This window comes from Camelina sativa, chromosome 12 (assembly GCF_030686135.1).
Source record: "Camelina sativa cultivar CO46 ecotype springtype chromosome 12, ASM3068613v1".
Taxonomy (NCBI): domain Eukaryota; kingdom Viridiplantae; phylum Streptophyta; class Magnoliopsida; order Brassicales; family Brassicaceae; genus Camelina; species Camelina sativa.
The window spans coordinates 39,959,527-39,976,700 of NC_141891.1; the positions used below are offsets into that span (position 1 = coordinate 39,959,527).

General features: G+C 37.4%; 3 protein-coding genes and 2 pseudogenes across 8 annotated transcripts; 2 read left to right on the top strand and 3 right to left on the bottom strand.

The window, feature by feature from the left end:
- Window positions 1-1,763: 1,763 nt before the first annotated feature.
- On the bottom strand, window positions 1,764-3,326 carry LOC104733971 (uncharacterized). Of its 4 annotated transcripts, none has more exons than XM_087477635.1 (4): window positions 3,266-3,325; window positions 2,592-2,796; window positions 2,246-2,494; window positions 1,764-2,163 (listed from the first exon to the last, which is right to left on the bottom strand). In XM_087477635.1, the coding sequence occupies exons 1-4, from the start codon at window positions 3,293-3,295 to the stop codon at window positions 1,871-1,873; spliced, it is 777 nt and encodes a 258-aa protein (XP_087333761.1). In that variant the 5' UTR covers window positions 3,296-3,325; the 3' UTR covers window positions 1,764-1,870. The 4 variants fall into 4 exon arrangements, with proteins under 4 accessions (XP_087333761.1, XP_087333760.1, XP_087333762.1 ...); XM_087477634.1 differs by having other exon boundaries at window positions 1,820-2,175; window positions 2,592-2,784; window positions 3,266-3,326; XM_087477636.1 differs by having other exon boundaries at window positions 1,820-2,154; window positions 3,266-3,317.
- Window positions 3,327-4,048: 722 nt separating this feature from the next.
- Window positions 4,049-5,170, top strand: LOC104733972 (uncharacterized; annotated as a pseudogene).
- On the top strand, window positions 5,167-6,171 carry LOC147933377 (uncharacterized). Its single transcript, XM_087477426.1, has one exon. It carries the CDS (start codon window positions 5,167-5,169, stop codon window positions 6,169-6,171), a length of 1,005 nt encoding a protein of 334 aa, XP_087333552.1.
- A 4,231-nt stretch (window positions 6,172-10,402) lies between these two features.
- On the bottom strand, window positions 10,403-12,838 carry LOC104732849 (beta-glucuronosyltransferase GlcAT14A). 3 transcript variants are annotated; one of them, XM_087479453.1, is made up of 5 exons: window positions 11,922-12,838; window positions 11,748-11,823; window positions 11,548-11,663; window positions 10,751-11,239; window positions 10,403-10,544 (listed from the first exon to the last, which is right to left on the bottom strand). In XM_087479453.1, exons 1-5 carry the CDS (start codon window positions 12,529-12,531, stop codon window positions 10,480-10,482), a joined length of 1,356 nt encoding a protein of 451 aa, XP_087335579.1. In that variant the 5' UTR covers window positions 12,532-12,838; the 3' UTR covers window positions 10,403-10,479. The 3 variants fall into 3 exon arrangements, with proteins under 3 accessions (XP_087335579.1, XP_087335578.1, XP_010450743.1); XM_087479452.1 differs by having other exon boundaries at window positions 10,403-10,547; window positions 11,922-12,826; XM_010452441.3 differs by lacking the exon at window positions 10,403-10,544 and having other exon boundaries at window positions 10,583-11,239; window positions 11,922-12,826.
- A 3,080-nt stretch (window positions 12,839-15,918) lies between these two features.
- LOC104733973 (seipin-3 pseudogene) lies at window positions 15,919-16,762 on the bottom strand (annotated as a pseudogene).
- Between the last annotated feature and the right edge of the window lie 412 nt (window positions 16,763-17,174).

Genomic DNA, 17,174 nt, shown 5'->3' on the forward strand with positions numbered 1-17,174 from the left:
GGACTCACGTAGAGGGTACCTTTGGTATGTCATGTCTTAACGGTAAAGACATGGAGAAAATCAGCCAAGGATAACGAGTAATTAAACTCTTCTGCCAGAGTTTGAAGGCATAGAACAGTCCAAACAACGTTCGGACACATCTGAGGAAGGGCGAAGCCCAGTTTGAACATCATCCGCACGATGAGTTCGGGAAGTGGGAGGGATAATCCGCACACAGAGAAAAAGTCTCGAACGCACAGCAATAACCAGGAAGGGGATTTTCCGGTGACTCGTGCGCTTCGGGGAACTGGATTTCGATCTCCGAGGGGATTCCGCACGACCCTCTAATCTCTGCCTCGTCGCTCTGGGAAAGAACAGACGGCTGATGAGGACCGAAAGCACTGGGGATGAGCGGTTTAATAACTTTACTCGGGGTAGATTTCGGAGGAGTCATGGTTTTCGAGTGAGAATAGAGTTGATCTGAAAGGGTTGACGAATTTTCTGGCGACAAGCGGAGAACAGAGAAGACAAGGGCGAAAAAGACACGAAAAGCAAAAACTGAAAAATAAAGAGGAGGAGGGAGAGATTACCTTTATATAAGCCGGGTCGGAGAAAAGTAATGATTACCTGGGAAGACGAGAAGTCCCGTTTCTTCTCTCTCTCTCTTATAGCGTGTTGCTCCGTGTAGTGGGTCCCGATGCTTGTTCGGAAAGGTAAATCCCATCATTAACACGATCAAATCATGGGATACGGAATATCTTTAGTTTCCCAAAGCGTTTAGCGAAAGATCAAAAGTCCCTCGAACTCGTCATCTCGGGAGACTTGGGAGCAACTGTTGGTACCGTAATACGTCACCTCAAGTTATGGGCTTGGGCCTAGGCCCAATGGACAATATGAGCCAAGGCCGCGACTAGGTCGGCCCATTGTTCCTGATCCAAGGAAGTGAAGTGAAGTGAAACGGAAGAGTGAAGTCATCTCGGAGCTCGGGAGAGCGGTCAAAGATTCCCTTGAATACATTGAATAGAGGGCAAAATGTACGGACTAAATTGATATGGATTAATTATAATTGAGTAGTATAAAAGTAAGAGGGGGGAGAATGTAAAGGGGATCGGAAAACTTTCATTTAGCAATAAGAATACATTTTCACTTCGCAACAAACAACAGATCTTTTATTCAGTTCGGAACTAGAATGGTGGTAAGCACCCCCGCTCAGAAATCACTCCGGAAATTGAAGTTCAACTTCAGTTCTCACAGTCATAATGTCACTTCAAGGTGACCATTGAATTAAGAATTCAAATGAAACCGTATACAAAAACATTATTGTGTACATTATGACCAACATATAACCTTTGTGTATGGTGAAGTCTTTATCCATTGAATTAAGTGTCACTTCAAAATTAATGTTACATCTTGCGTTTGAATGATGCTGTTGATTTCCATCGTGATCGTTTTCAAATGAAAATTTTACCAAAGACTTTCAATCTGACTGAAAAGATACAAGATCATCGTCAATGATCTGTCGTTATATATGATTACTAAACTACTCTAAAGAGTAAAGACTATATAAAAACTGTCAACAATTGATTTTTTCTATTTATATATCTCTAAATTGTTGACTAATGCTAAAATTGATTTGGGTGTGTACTAATTGTTATATGTTTTGTCAACAATTGATTTATTTATTGACTTACCTCCCTTTACCATTGAACTTGGAAATTCGAAAAATAGAGAAACACAATCTTGAGTTTTAGTTCTTGTGAAAATACAACCTTGTTATGTAGATGTTTTTTTTTTGTCAACCAAACACTAATTAGAAAGTTTATGTTGATGTTTAATATATAGAGTCCTCATCATATCTATAAATATTGTTACAATCAAGAACTTATATCTTTCAAGAATCCCCTACCCCCAGAAAATCTATAAACTTCGGGGGTATTTTGGCCTTTGTATCTTTTGCTTTTGATGGTAATGATGATGATGATGGTTGAGAGATGGGGACATGCGGTGTGAACATTTCCAAGGAAACTGTAGGGATCAAGTAAGAAAAGTGGTGATGACGAGCTGAGTATTCCATTGCTTCTGTGAGATGCTTCGATCTGAGATAATTGGTTGTTTCCTCTTGTGGTATCTTCAAGCTAGAGTTATTTATCTTTGTGTTTTCATCACGTACACTATCTGTAAACCCTAAAACAGAATCTATGAGATCGTTAGTTTTCTAAAAGAGACAAATTAAAATCAAGAACAAATATTGAATCTTTTCTCTCACCTTCTGTTTTGTCATTGGCAGTTACTTGATGAGGAGGTGATGGCTTTTTCAGTTTTTGTTTCATAAGTTTGTCCCACTGGTTATGCACTGCTCTATCTGTCCTTCCATTAAAACGCCTAGCGATCTTAGACCATTTGCTACCTAATTCTTTGTGAGCTTCGAGTAGCTTTTTATTTTCCTCATCACTAAAAGCATCATCGTTGATCCTTGGATCCAGATGGTTAAACCACCTTGATCTACAAGTCTTAGCTTTCACACACGAAAACGAAGATAAGAATTTAACTTTCAGAGAAACAAAAACCCTAAGATATATATCTCAAGCAAAAACAAAAAGCACATTTCTGACCAGTTCTTCCATGCATTTTTTTTTCAATCTGCGTCCAATTTCGAGGACCAGAAATAGCCACAAGCCCTTTGAGTTTCAAATCCTCTAAAAAAGTCCAACGTCTGACCTGTTTCTCCTTCTCCTTCTCCTTCACCTTATCCGACCTTCTCAACAATGCATTGATTTCTTCCTGGACATCATCATCTAATGGTCTCTGCAAAATAGACTTAATGTATTTTGGAAATATACGTGAAGTATCAAAATCCATACACACAAACAAAAAAAAAAAAAAAAACAGATACAACAAATATATGTGATATTCGGGTCCAAGGAGAGTGAATTCAACAAACAAAACTAAATACTAGGGATCTAATATTCAATCCAAGACTCATTTTAGATGTAGACAAAATCTTGATATGGATCCAGGTATCCTAAAATATATTGAGTCCATTTCGCTATATATACGAAAATAAATCATATCAACAGCATTAATAAAACATATCAATAATAAATCACACAATCATCGTATAATTAGAATATTGACACTATAAAAACAAAGCAAAAATATATAAAAATATGTACTCTACAAATTACAAACTGAAAAATTATTGCTTTTGTTTTAAATATAATTTAATAATTATCTAATAGAAAAACCATCAATGGTAAAGAAAAGATGGATGATTATCTGTTTATACCTTGAAAGCTGACGAAAGAGACGACTCCATTGAAGTGATACTCGAATGTTTGATTAAGTTAATTAGATGAAAAACTACTAATTAATATATATATATATATATAGCTTTCACTTAACCATATACCATACAATAATATTAAATGCTTAAAAGTTTTGACTGTATTGTTAGGTTTTTATTTGGATTTCCTACCATAAGATGTTAGTGAAAAGTTTCAATAGTATTTTGACTAATTTTTTGGTAAATTTTGTTAAGAAGAGTTGCTGGAAATAAAATAGTTGTTTGACTATGGTTTTTATTTAAGTTAATATACTTAATTCTGTAAGTTATTTCCAAGTTTAGAGTAAAAATACACAAATTATTTTTCTAGAATTTGAAAATATAAAACAATAAAGTTGATATGATTTAGATCATGAAAATGGTATAGTCAAAATATAAATTATATATTGGATGTTTAAATTTTACGTATATAACAGAAAAGAAGTTTCCTGTAAAATAGAATTTTTATTTTCGTAATTGTGAATTTATTTTAGATATAGCATTTCAGTGTTAAGAACAAAAATCAATATATGTTACAATGATCGTGGAAAGCGAACAAAATTCTCTCTCTCGACAGAGACTTTTGCATCGATTCGTCGCGTCTTTTCTCTGTTATGAGCGTTGATCGCTGGTTACTGGCAGTTTTTTCAGGGGGATGATAACGGTAAAACGGTTACACCTTCCATAACCATCTCTTACCCGAACCTATTTAAACCCTGCGTTGTTCTCTGGATCCGTCAGGTTGATCAGAGTGAAAATTACTCTTTTCTTTTGTTCATATTGATCATGGCGGATAAACTCCAGCGACAACTCCAAGAAATTGCTTTAGGAATTGAAGATGATACGATCAATCTCCCTGTTGATTTGTGTGAAGAAGCGATCCAAGAAACTCGCTTCAGCCTGATTGTGAAGCCAGTCAACCTTCGCAAGCAAAATCTCCGTGCAATGCTGAGCACATTACCACGACTGTGGGGAGTCCCTGACGAAGTCTCAGGACGGATTATGGAAAACAAGAAAATCCAATTCTTGTTTCATTCGGAGGAATCCATGGCTGCAGTTCTCCGGCGAGGCCCATAGTCCTTTAATGATTGGATGTGTGTGACCCAAAGATGGAATTCAGCGATTGCTGATGAGGAAATTCAATCCATTCCGTTTTGGATCCAGATTAGAGGAATTCCTACTCATTTCCTCACCCTCCGTATGGTGACTTTTATTGGCGAAACCCTAGGCCAATTTATGGAGACTGATTTCGGCGGAGAGGCTGTTGTGATGGTGGACTATGTTCGCATACGCCTCATGTGGAATATCGACACCCCCTTGCGGTTCCAGAAACAATTCCAGTTTGGGGATAGGACCTTTGTTCTGAAGTTTCGGTATGAAAAACTCTAAAACTTTTGCTCTACCTGTGGTCTAATGACTCATGATGCATCTGATTGTCCGAATGGGAACAACCCTCCTCCGCCACCACCACCGGAGGATGATGATGATGACCCTGAATACAACTCTGATGGCCCTGCAGATAATTCTGAAGGGCAACCATTTGCACCGGTTCGTCAGACACAGGACAAGCATGATGATGGGAATCCGACTGCCCCTAAGAAGAGGAAAACAGAGGCATCTACCTCTACAGAATACGTTACTTGGCCTCTACTTTGCTGTGACATGCGACACACTTTTGCTACAGATGATACTCAACAATGTTTCTCCAAGCGTAACATTCGTCAGTCAGAAGTCTACGAGGTTCGCAACTGGTTCCAACCACAAGAGACATCCGCACAACCAACACAAGGAATAGGGAGAGGGACTCCGATTAACCCAACAACCAACAGTGACGGTACGGTGGGCCATAAGCCACCGGAGGCGCTATGAATACAGCATTTTGGAACTGTCGGGGCTTAAAAGGGTCCCTTGTAGTTCGACGCCTGAAGGGAATTAAGGCAACTTATTCCCCAGACTTACTCTTTCTGGTCGAGACCAAGAATCCCGATGATGTCATTCAGGATGTTGCTGTTCAGTTGGGTTATGATAATGTTAAGTGTGTTTCTCCTTTGGGAACTGGGGGTGGTTTAGCTTTACTTTGGAAGAACTCTGTTTCAGTTTGTTTCTATGATGTAAACGACCGACTAATCGATTGCAAAATCAATAATAAAGAAGTTTCTTTCTATTTCTCTTGTGTTTATGGCCATCCGACTCGCAAATTGAGACATACATTATGGGAACGTTTACAAGGAATCTCTATTACTAGACATGGAGAGTGGCTGATGTGTGGTGACTTCAACGAAATACTACACTCAAATGAAAAACGTGGTGGTCTTGTTTGTGAAAACTGGAGTTTAGTAGATTTTCAGAACATGGTAAAGGCCTGCAAAGTCTCTGATCTTCCCTTCAAAGGAAACAATATGACTTGGGCTGGTAAAAGACGTAAACACACAGTCCAGTGTTGGTTAGATCAAGCAATGGCAAACGACCAGTGGAAGGCAACTTATCCTGCTTCTGAAGTTATTTACCTCGAAATGATAGAATCCGATCACCGGCCAGCTATTATCAGAATAAAGTGCACTACAGACAGTGGGTTCAAGCCATTTCAGTTTGATACGAGACTGTGTCAACATCCAGACTTTGAAAGTGTGGTTAGCGAGAGCAGGAATGGCATGAATTCCTATGATCTCACACTCTATGAGCGTATTCAGAATTGTCGACGAGAAATTTCTGCTTGGAAACGTACTCATTGTACCAACTCTACTCTTCGTATTAAGGAGCTTATTCAAGAAATTGACGATGCTCACACAGATGCATCTGTTACTACAGCTCAACTTCATGACCTGCAAAGTTCTTTGGCAAATGCATACAAGGATGAGGAAAAATACTAGCACTTAAAAGCCGTAACTTATGGTTGAATCATGGAGATCGAAATACCAGGTTCTTTCACGCCTCAACAAAAAACAGAATAGCAAGGAATCGGCTTACTTCTATTCAAGACTCCAATGGGATACTGGTTTACGGCAATAAGGACATTGCCTCAGAAGCAACTAACTATTTTCAGGATCTATTCACCAGTCAAAGTCAGACTCTCGATCCCCATGTCCTCCGTAATGTACATCGTGTAGTCACGGATGAAATGAATGCAGGCTTAACAAAGGAGATATCTGATTTGGAGATTAAAACTGCACTGTTTTCCATTGGTAGAACAAAAGCTCCCGGACCGGATGTATTTAATGCAGCTTTCTACCAACAATACTGGGAGATCGTTGGACCATCAATCATACCAGCAGTTAAATCCTTCTTCGAAACTGGAGTAATGCAGCAGAATTGGAACCACACTAATCTGTGCCTCATCCCAAAGGTGATAGAACCAAAGACAATGAAGGACCTACGGCCCATCAGTCTATGCAATGTCACTTACAAGATCATTTCAAAGATCCTCACTAAGCGTTTAAAGGCAGTACTACCAAATGTTGTCTCCAAAATCCAAGCTGCCTTTATCCATGGTCGCTACATTATTGATAAAATCATGATCGCCCATGAGATATTACACTCTTTGAAAGTTCGAAAACGTTGTGCTAATTCATATACGGTGGTTAAAACAGATATAAGCAAAGCTTATGACCGGATTGAATGGCGGTTTCTTGAAGACATCCTGGCTAAGAAAGGATTCGCCTCTACCTGGATCAAATGGATAATGACCTGTGTACGGTCAGTTACGTTCTCTGTACTCGTTAATGGTAGTCCATACGGTTTATTCTCCCCGAGTCGAGGCCTACGTCAAGGTGATCCCTTATCACCGGCTCTGTTTATTCTATGTGCTGATGTACTCAGTTCTCTAATGAGTGAGGCAACCCGAGAAGGACGCATCCAGGGTATTCAAATCAGTAATGGGGGGCCTCGTGTTTCTCATCTATTGTTTGCTGATGACTCTCTGCTCTTTATTAAAGCGGATCACAAAAATATCTCAAATCTTATGGCAATATTCAAAGAGTATGGTGACGCTTCAGGTCAAATCATAAATTTCGACAAATCGTCAATTACTTTTGGAAACAGAGTATTTCATCATACTCGAGAGAGCATCAAACAGAAATTGCAGATCCCAAATGTTGGAGGAGGTGGCAAATATCTAGGATTACCAGAGCAATTTGGCAGAAAAAAAGAAGGAGATGTTGCAATACATTCATACTCAAGTAACAAAAAAGACAGGTGGCTGGCAAACCAAGTTCTTATCACCTGCAGGCAAAGAAACTCTCATCAAGGCTGTAGCATATGCAATGCCAGTATTTTCAATTAATTGCTTCCAACTACCGATGGAGTTATGCTCAGAACTGGATAGTCTAGTAGCAAACTTTTGGTGGGGCTCAACAAAAGATAAAAGGAAGATTTCGTGGGTGGCTTGGAAAAAACTTCTTTCAACAAAGAAAGAAGGTGGACTAGGATTTTGTGACTTCCACTTATTCAATCAAGCACTTCTGGCTAATCATATTTGGAAAATAATCAAGAGACCGGAGAGTTTGATATACCGTCTTCTCAAGGCCAGATACTTTCGGGATACAAATATCTTTAATGCATCAAAAGGTCATAAACCTTCTTATGGATGGAATTCCCTCTGTTTTGGTTGTGAACTATTGGCTACAGGAATCCAGTATACCATAGGAGATGGTCAAAGGACAAAGATGGGAATAGACCCGTGGTTACCAACCTCACCCCCACGCCCTCCGACTGTCCTTAATGTGCATAGTCCTGAGCTACCAGTGCAACTACTGATTGATCAGTCCACCAAACAATGGGACGAGGTTAAGCTAGCCAAATATATTGACCCAAGTGACCATTATCTTATACGGAAGATATATCTCCCTCAGACAGATGCGTTAGATAACTATCTCTGGACTCTCACATCAGATGGTCAGTACAGAGTGAAATCTGGTTATTGGCAGGCCTTAGCCTTGACAAGAAATGAAGATACACCTAAAGCTCCACTAGCTACTAAGCCAGATATTGCTGCTAATATTTGGAATTTGGATATTAGTCCAAAACTAAAACACTTCCTCTGGAGACTGGCTTCTCGAGCAATAGGAGTTGCTGATAACCTAAGACGCAGAAACATTCTTGTCAATCCGTACTGCTCCACCTGCTGTATAGAACTGGAAACGAGTGAACACCTATTTTTCTCATGTTCTAATGCTATTGCGATATGGAGAACACTAGACATCCCTACCACTATGCTAGCAGATCCGACTATTGCCTTAGATAACAAACTCAGGTACCTCTTCAACATCCATCAGAACAATAGCCTCCCTAAAATTACTAGATATGCTCCGTTCTGGTTGTTGTGGCACATATGGAAAAGTCGTAACAACATGGTATTCAGTCATAAACTGATTGACCAAAACGTCATCAGCACACAAGCATTTACTGATGCAGAGGAATGACTTACCAATACGTCACTACAAACAGATCAAGGACATGGGGATCACCGATCCAGATCACAAGTTACGAAATGGACACTACCAGACCAAGGATGGGTTAAATGTAACTATGATACCTCCCACCATGAAGGCGATAGAGATTCAGGCCTCGGATGGATCCTCCGCAATACAACTGGTGCTTTTCTTGAAGCTGGTATGGGAAAATTCCAAGGACGAGCTACCATTGAAGAATCAGAATGTACAGCACTCATTTGGGCAATTCAATCATCATGGGGTTTAGGATATCGTGTTGTAGAATTTGAAGGCGATAATTCCACCATCATCAGGTTACTCAATACTAAGATGACAAATCCTTGATTGCAACACTATCTAAATACTATTATGGCGTGGTGCTCAAGATTTACCGCCATACGATTCTCCTTCACATATCGTGAACAGAATACATGTGCAGATATGCTAAGCAAAGCGGCAGTCGCTAGTAATCACTTATATGCTCTGTATAATGTATGCCCAATATTTATATACTCTGCTGTAAACTCAGACCTTACTTTTGATTCTTAATAAAGTCATTGGAAAAAAAATAAAAAAAATAAAAAAAATAAAAAAAAAAATCAATCGTCATTCGAACTCTTTCCCCATTACATGTTGAAGTGGAAGCTTTTATTTGGGCGATGCGCTGCATGATCGGACATGATTTAAGAGATGTGGCTTTCTTTACAGACTGTTCAGACTTGGTGAAGATGGTGTCTTCTCCTTTGGACTGGCCAACTTTCTCGGCGTACCTTGACGACTTCAAGATTGATAGGGAGGAATTTTCATCTTTTTCCTTATCTTTAGTTTCTAGAACTGCTAATGTACCTCTTTGCACCATGTTTTGTTTGTAAACAATTTTCCTCCCAATTGGCTCGTTTGAGCTGATTTTTTGTTGAAAAAAAAAAAAAAATCAATCGTCATTAATTTGTGTCAGTCACTGTTATTTCAATATTCGTAACAAAATATGTTTAACTTTCCAAGTGAGAATCTTGTATTTTTCCCCTCTTTTCTTGTAGTTATTGCTAAACTCATCAGATTTTTCGAGCCGTTTGTCCTGTTTATTCGAGATATTCTAAGTTTAGGGCGAGTTAGAGGGAGCACAACCCCTCTCCAAACAATTCATAAGACACTCTCTTAATCAAGCCAATATATTTTATTAGCACGAAATTGTTTCGTTTGTCTGAAGGTGTAATCCGATCCGGTTAATCCATATTTTTCAGACCTTTTAGAAAACAAAAATACTCAGCAAAGTAAAAACCAATGTTATTACTAAAACCCGGAATATCAGGCCGGTTTGGAAATAATTAAGTCAGAGGAAAGAAAACCGACCTATTTAATATTCGGTTTTGTTTTAAAATTACTAATCTTCTAGTATTTCACAAAGAATCATTCTACTACCATTTTCACACGTGTTAAGAAAAATGTATAAATCTTTATTATAATACACTAAATTTAATTTTTTTGTTGAAAATATAAAGTGACATTCTCCATAAATCAAAATATATAATTTAAGAATAACATTTTTTTATGAAACTTAGGCCTGAGGGTGTGGAAAACAAACAACAACAAAAATTGGTAAGTATGTAGAATATACTAATGGAGAATAAAACGTATAAAGCTACAAACAGGAGAAACGACTTGGTGAATTTAGAAGTTGGAAGAATAGACACTAACTTTAAGAAAATAAAAAGGCAGAGTACAAAATTTTCACAAAGGGAACACTTCAACATCTCAAAATTCCAATCTGATAAATCTGAGAAAAATGTGCCAACTACAACAATACCTTAACAAGGCATGTTGTGTAGAGCAACAAGACAAATACTTCCCACAGCCATAGCCTAATTGTTCTGTATCTTCACTTATATTCTTTGACTAACAGAGGGATTCTATCAGATCCTAAATCACATCTAATCCCAAATAATCAAGGCTGCTACACTCAACCAATCTCTTTGATGGCGTTCTCTAAGATATTTAGATCACTTGCACTGTTTTGGTCTGAAATTCTCAGTGGATAATAACCAAGTGACCAGATTCTCTAACCGCTTAGCGCCTGGACCAGGCCTGATAACATTAGTGTCACCAATAACAGCACAAGGGTCACTCCCATTCTCATTGCTTCCAATGCACCAACCTCCAGGTGTAGCCATCCCAGAACCTCTATTAAGCAGCTCATCATCGATCTTATCAAGTACAGGATCTTCTCTTCTGAATTTTCTTGCAAACGGGGCATTGCTATTTACCATTTTAGTCATGTCTGCAAGGTTGAGATGGTGTGGATGCTGCTTAGGCGGATTGTCCCACGCAATGTAGTGCAGGTCGCTATTTACTGTCGTGTTTCTGAATTCCTCAGCGTTGCAGAGAACAGTATGAAAATATCCTTCCGGAGAAGAGAGAAAATTCGAGTAATACATTAAGACAATACGAGGTAGATTATCCCAACCCCATATACAGTAGTCGATGAATGGCCGTGATAACGCCATCCAAGCAGAGCCTGTTTCCAAGAATCACTTGTTAGTTAAAGAGAAACTGAAATCAATACAATGTAACATAAGTCTCCCCAACAATCAAAGGCAAGACACAACACCAACTTAAATACTAAGCAAAGGTTCTGAATATGATGAAAGTTTTGTCTAGCAATCTAAGCATAATGAATCCACATTGTTCAACCAATGAGAAATGTAGCAAATGTAAGAAACACCGAAACTAAAGAATCAAAGTCTATGAATTGCTCAGAGATTATAAAGTTTTGACTAGCAAAAAACAGTCTTGAACTTTACAAGTCTCAAAGAGATCAAGCACCTGTGAAGAGCTTGAATGCTGTTGGGATGCTTCGTCTTTGAGTAACCCAAAAAACATCAGACTTCTTGTTCAAATACAGTCCTGGATCTATAATCACTGGTTTAGCTCTTTGTGATCTGAAACAACCAAATCAAAACATGAGCTTTAAACTCTATGAAAACAACAGAGAGAAACAAAGAAAGCTCTAATAATCATCTTACGCTTTCCATCCAATGTTACTCGTATGATCAATGAAGTTCAAATCCCGCGGCAAATGCGAAAAGATATGCAACAAATCTGATACAACAACAAAAAGGTCAAATCTTTAGTTAAGAAGAATCCACACAAGTCACACAGAGAACCAAAAGTTTCAATCTTTTTGGGAAACCTCTCACCATCTTGAGTCACTAGAGGATAATCTGATGAGCTAAGATTAATAAACCAATCCCAATCAGCTCCTTCCCTAAGCAAAATCGCAGCAGCGTGAAGTGTATTGGCAACCATGGTAGGCCCACGATACGTGACAAGGTTAGCTTTCTCAATCATATGAACATTCATAAACCTCGAGAACAAAGACGAGTTCTTGATGTACCCATGAAGCTCCTCTCTCTCCTCATGAGAAGACTCTCTGTCCAAATGAACAACGTACCGGTTATTCGGATGGTAAAGAGCCAAAAGAGTTCGCCGGAGGGATTTGCCGTCGCCGGCGGATCCAGAAACCAAGTAAGCAAAACGTGGGGGCGAAGGGAGTGATGAGACTTGTTGAGGTTTGATCTTGGATTCAACGAAAGCTGAAGAGCCAGATCCGGATAACAAAACGGGTCGGGTAAAAGGGAGGAACCTGGCTCCGGATGGTGAAGTTAGGGTTGTGAGGAAGAGTAAGAACAAAGCGAAGATTGAACCAATCAAAAGAGGGAAAAATATCCATTTGTGCTGATGTTGTTGTTGATGATGATGATTCTGATGATGTCTCACATTTGAGTAATAGCTTCTCAATTTCTTCATCGAATCCCCCAAACCCCTCACCAAAAAAATAAAATTAAAAAAAAGAGAGGTCAATTCAAAGTTGACATCTTTTTCACTATTTTCTCGGATTTGGAAAGAAACGTTACAAAAACCACATTTTTTTTATAAAAACTGAAACTTTTTGTTGATTCTTTAGGGGTTGTTTATTCTTGTATCTGGATAGAGAGATATATGGAAATAAACGTTACTAAGAAGAGAGATTGAAGAAGACCTGAAATTGGGAGAGACAAGCGAAAAAGAGTAAGGGATGATACTGGTCAAGCGCATTTAAATCAGATCAGATCTCTTTTAGTAGGTAGGAAATAAACAAAAAAAAGATCTGGAATCTATGTGATGGGCCACTAAAAAGCCCATAAACTTGGAACATTACAAGTCAACGAATGATTTTATTCGTTAAAATGACAAAAACAGACACAAATAGATAAGTGATGTGATGATGATAAACTAACTAATTTAGAGACTTGAGTGTTTATTTAGGCTTTTGTCCATTTTCAGACAATGATGGATGAGATCATATGTCATTATGTTGGATATCGTGTTGTATAAATGTTTAAGAGAAATACCCTAGAATAGCATAATTCTATGTTTTTCTTCAAAAACTAGCACACACGCTCAACTTTTCCAAAATTAGCATTATTAATATTTCTTTAAATTAATTATTAATTTTATAACAAAAAGAAGAAAAAATATATTCATGAGCTTCTCCTTCTTCTTCTTCTTCTTCTTCTTCTTCACCAATCGTATGTCAGATCTGGAGAAACTGTAAAATTAGTAAATCAAGCAGATTTGTAAGCGGAGAACTGAGATTTTGGATTTCTCTACGCATGTCTCTGCTCTCGAATCGGAGTCATCAGATCTCTGAGAACTTGTCACCGAGAAAGATAAATAAATTGCTGAGCTGCAATCTCATGTTGAGTCTCTCCATGCTTAACCAACAAGCTCGATTTGGTAGGAAATAGAGATCGATTCTACTGTAAAAAGATACGTCTTTTCACATCCTTCTCTGCAGTTTGCTTTACAACTCTTGAAATATATAAATTCTGAAACTTTCCTGGAGATTGTTAGCTTGAATCGTTACTGTGCTATGAAGGATTTGATGTTCAGTCTCTACATGTTTCAGTAGATTATAAGAAGCTTGATTTTGACTACGACTACCAGTGTGATTCAGATATTTGGAAAAAATCGATTTTTCTTTGTTAATTTCTTTTGGGTTTTGTAGTTTTTGTTAATTAGATTAGAAATAGAGAAGGAATCAACCAAGGATTAAGCATAAGATGTGAACCAGCGCAGTGGATTTTGAAGTCTTGTAGGTTACTTTAAGTTGTTCTTGTAGAGAGAGAGAGAGAGAGAGAGAGAGAGAGAGAGAGAGAGAGAGAGAGAGAGAGAGAGAGAGAGAGAGAGAGAGAGAGAGAGAGAGAGAGAGAGAGAGAGAGAGAGAGAGAGAGAGAGAGAGAGAGAGAGAGAGAGAGAGAGAGAGAGAGAAAGAGAGAGAGAGAGAGAGAGAATCAATGGTAGAGGTTGTTTTTCACATAATAAGATGTGACCAACAGTTGATCAGAGAAGACTAACAACACTATCTGTGACAAGCTTGGTGTTCCAAAGATCCCAGGTAAAGCCATAATTTGGGAATTAGAGTGTGTGTGTTCATGTGTGTTGGCCTTCAAGGCTTATATGACTGCTTGGGTTCTGTCTCTTAACAGGTTGGGTGAATTGTTTTGCTCATGCTGGTGACACAGTCTTGGAAGTGGCAGGAAACACAGCGTTGCAGTTGGGTTCTCTCTCTTTTTGGTTTGTCCATGCTTCTTTCTTACAATGTTTATGGATGTTAAAGCCTTGAGAACTGGGATGTTTTTTGCAGGTAAAGCAGTTCAAAACTGAACTTGTGTCAGCAAGTAAACTGAACACAATGAATGGTTCGAATGACTCCAATGGATTTCCACAACGATCAGGAACTCTCAACAACTCAGACAACGGTAGCCTTTGTGAACTGGGATGTTTTTTTTTATGAAAGCTATCATGAATTTTAAAGGATGCTTCCTAAACATTATTCAATTCTTCCTAAATAATTTTGTTTGCATCCAGCTTGGTGTGTAACCTATATTAATGTTTATTGTTATACTTTCTGCAAATGAACAGCTTTGCTTACTGGTTACACTCTTTTATTCCTTTCGTAATGTCAAAGAGCTCACTTTTTCTATTTTGTTTATGAAAGTTGTCCTAAATTCTAAAGAATCATTCCTAAACATGAACAATCTTTAGAATTTAGGACATCAATCTTTGTGTTAACAATGCATGTTCTTTGTTTACAGGATGTGCTTGCATCCTCTATTCTCAAGTTCTTCTTTTCAAGAACAAAATAGAGAGTTGATGATGAAGATGAGAAAATAGGCATTTGAGTGGAAGTTTGAGTTCATGTCATTATGGACGGTCTTCCTAAAATTCAAGAATGCCTTCATAAATTTTTTACAAAATAAGTTTTTAATCTCTATATATGTTTTTTTGCTTTATTGTATCACATATTACTCCATTAGTAGTGATGTATAATGATTTGATTTTGTGCACATATTTGTGTTTTACAATAAAGGTAGCAAACATGATTATCCAGCATGATGTTTTATTTTACTTTTATGAAGTTCTTACTGAATTGCGAGATATCCTTCCTAAACTTTTTGTTGTGAATAAAAATAGTGTAATATAACTTGGTTATCAACAAAAGTTAAAACGTTTTGTAGTAATGATAGATGTTGGTTTTTCAAGTTACAAGAACAGAAGAAGGTACTCTACAAGCTATCAATGAACCATCTATGAATAATGACTTTATGAAAACAAATTTGAATTCATAAAACAAAGAAAAGTTCAACATAAAAACTCAGCATTACTAAACAAATTGTAAAATATAGAAAGAAAATTCCATTAGTAAAGGGTAATGGTATCATTTTTGTGTTACCCTAGTGTTTACCAATATTCAGATTTTTTATGAAAGTCATCCTGAAATCGATACTTGTTATAAAGGTCATCATGAAGGTCTAAGAATCCTTCCTAAATTGCGTGTAATCCTTCCTGAATTTCACCAGTATCACTACCAAGTGACATCATACATTTTCTTGCTGCAATAGTTGCTGATCCTCCTACTGAACCTCCTAGTACGAGTCAAATCCCACAGATTCTCAGTTACCTTTAGACACAATCTAAGCACTCCCTTGACTGAACACAATCTTAACCACAATAGAGAAAAAACAAATCAGAAGTCAAACCTTCTCTTCCTTCTTCTTCTTCTCTCGCTCAAGTTCCTCAACTATAGGGATCTTCTTCTCTGCTTTGGACTGCAAACTAAGAAAACAAAAACATTTCATTCTTAAAAGAATTTCAAAATTCAATGATAATCAATGACAGAGTAAACAGTGAGAATATAAGCATAAACACAGAGACCAAATTCAAGCTACTCTTGGTGTAATCAAAATTCAAGCTCTCTTTGATTACAAGTGGTTCATGAGCCAAATGAGTAATCACAAAACCACTAATCATAAATGCAGAGACCAACAAGGCAAACAACATGATCCCCACATAAACAGCCCACAATAAACCCCATGCTAACCTACGCACAGCCTCCAACACAAGCTTATCATCTTCTCACCCTGAGTCACATAACTCCACAATCCTAGATACTAAAAAGCGTCTACCACGCCTCATTGTTCCATAGGGATCAGAAACAAAGCTCAAGCGGCTATGAATTAACAATGAAGGAAACCTTATAAAGCTAATCATCAAACTAACTTGAAACTCGATTGACCTGAACACTAGTCCTGTCAATGACCAATCCGTCGAAGTAGGTTCCGGTCCGACATAACCCTTACCTCGTTCATCATTCAGGTGGTTGCTGTAAACGGGTCAATCCGACCCGATTCAATTACTTCAAAGTCTTCTTCTTTTACCGGAACTGGGTCGATTAGGCTGCTTCCTGAATCATTTGCATCGACATCGCTCTCAGTTGTTCCGAATTGAATCGTGTCGGTGGAAACAAATAATAAACAATATAAACTTTAATTATATTAATAATTTAGTTTTTTCTAATATTAAGGATAAATAAAATTGTGCTAGTTTTGGAACATTTGAAAACATGTGCTAATTGTGGAAGAGAAACTTAAAATTGTGCTATTTTTGTCAATTGCCCAATGTTTAAAGATATCTTGTCCAACTCCATTCGCTCCATGTCTATGTGGAGTGGACGGAACTGAGTCTGAGATCATGTTTATTAATTATGCTTCCATGTTTTACTTTTTTTTTTTCCTTTCACTATGGGACAATTTTTATAGGATTATAATCTATTATCTGTAAACCTAAACATTTTTCATTTCATTTAAATATTTATATTCTTAGCAGAATTATATACTGTTATTTATAAATTATTATCTGAAGTTTTAGTAGAGTAAATGTTTTACTTTCTACCAAACGTTACATATACTGAAATCATTTTTGCAAATTATATATACATATATATATATATATGTTAAAAAAAAGTTTATGTGATACTTAATTTTAAATATTAATAGCTTCTTATAATAGAAAATTATATTTTTAAATAAGTCATATGCTAATTTTATGTGTATGATAGTCAATGTAAC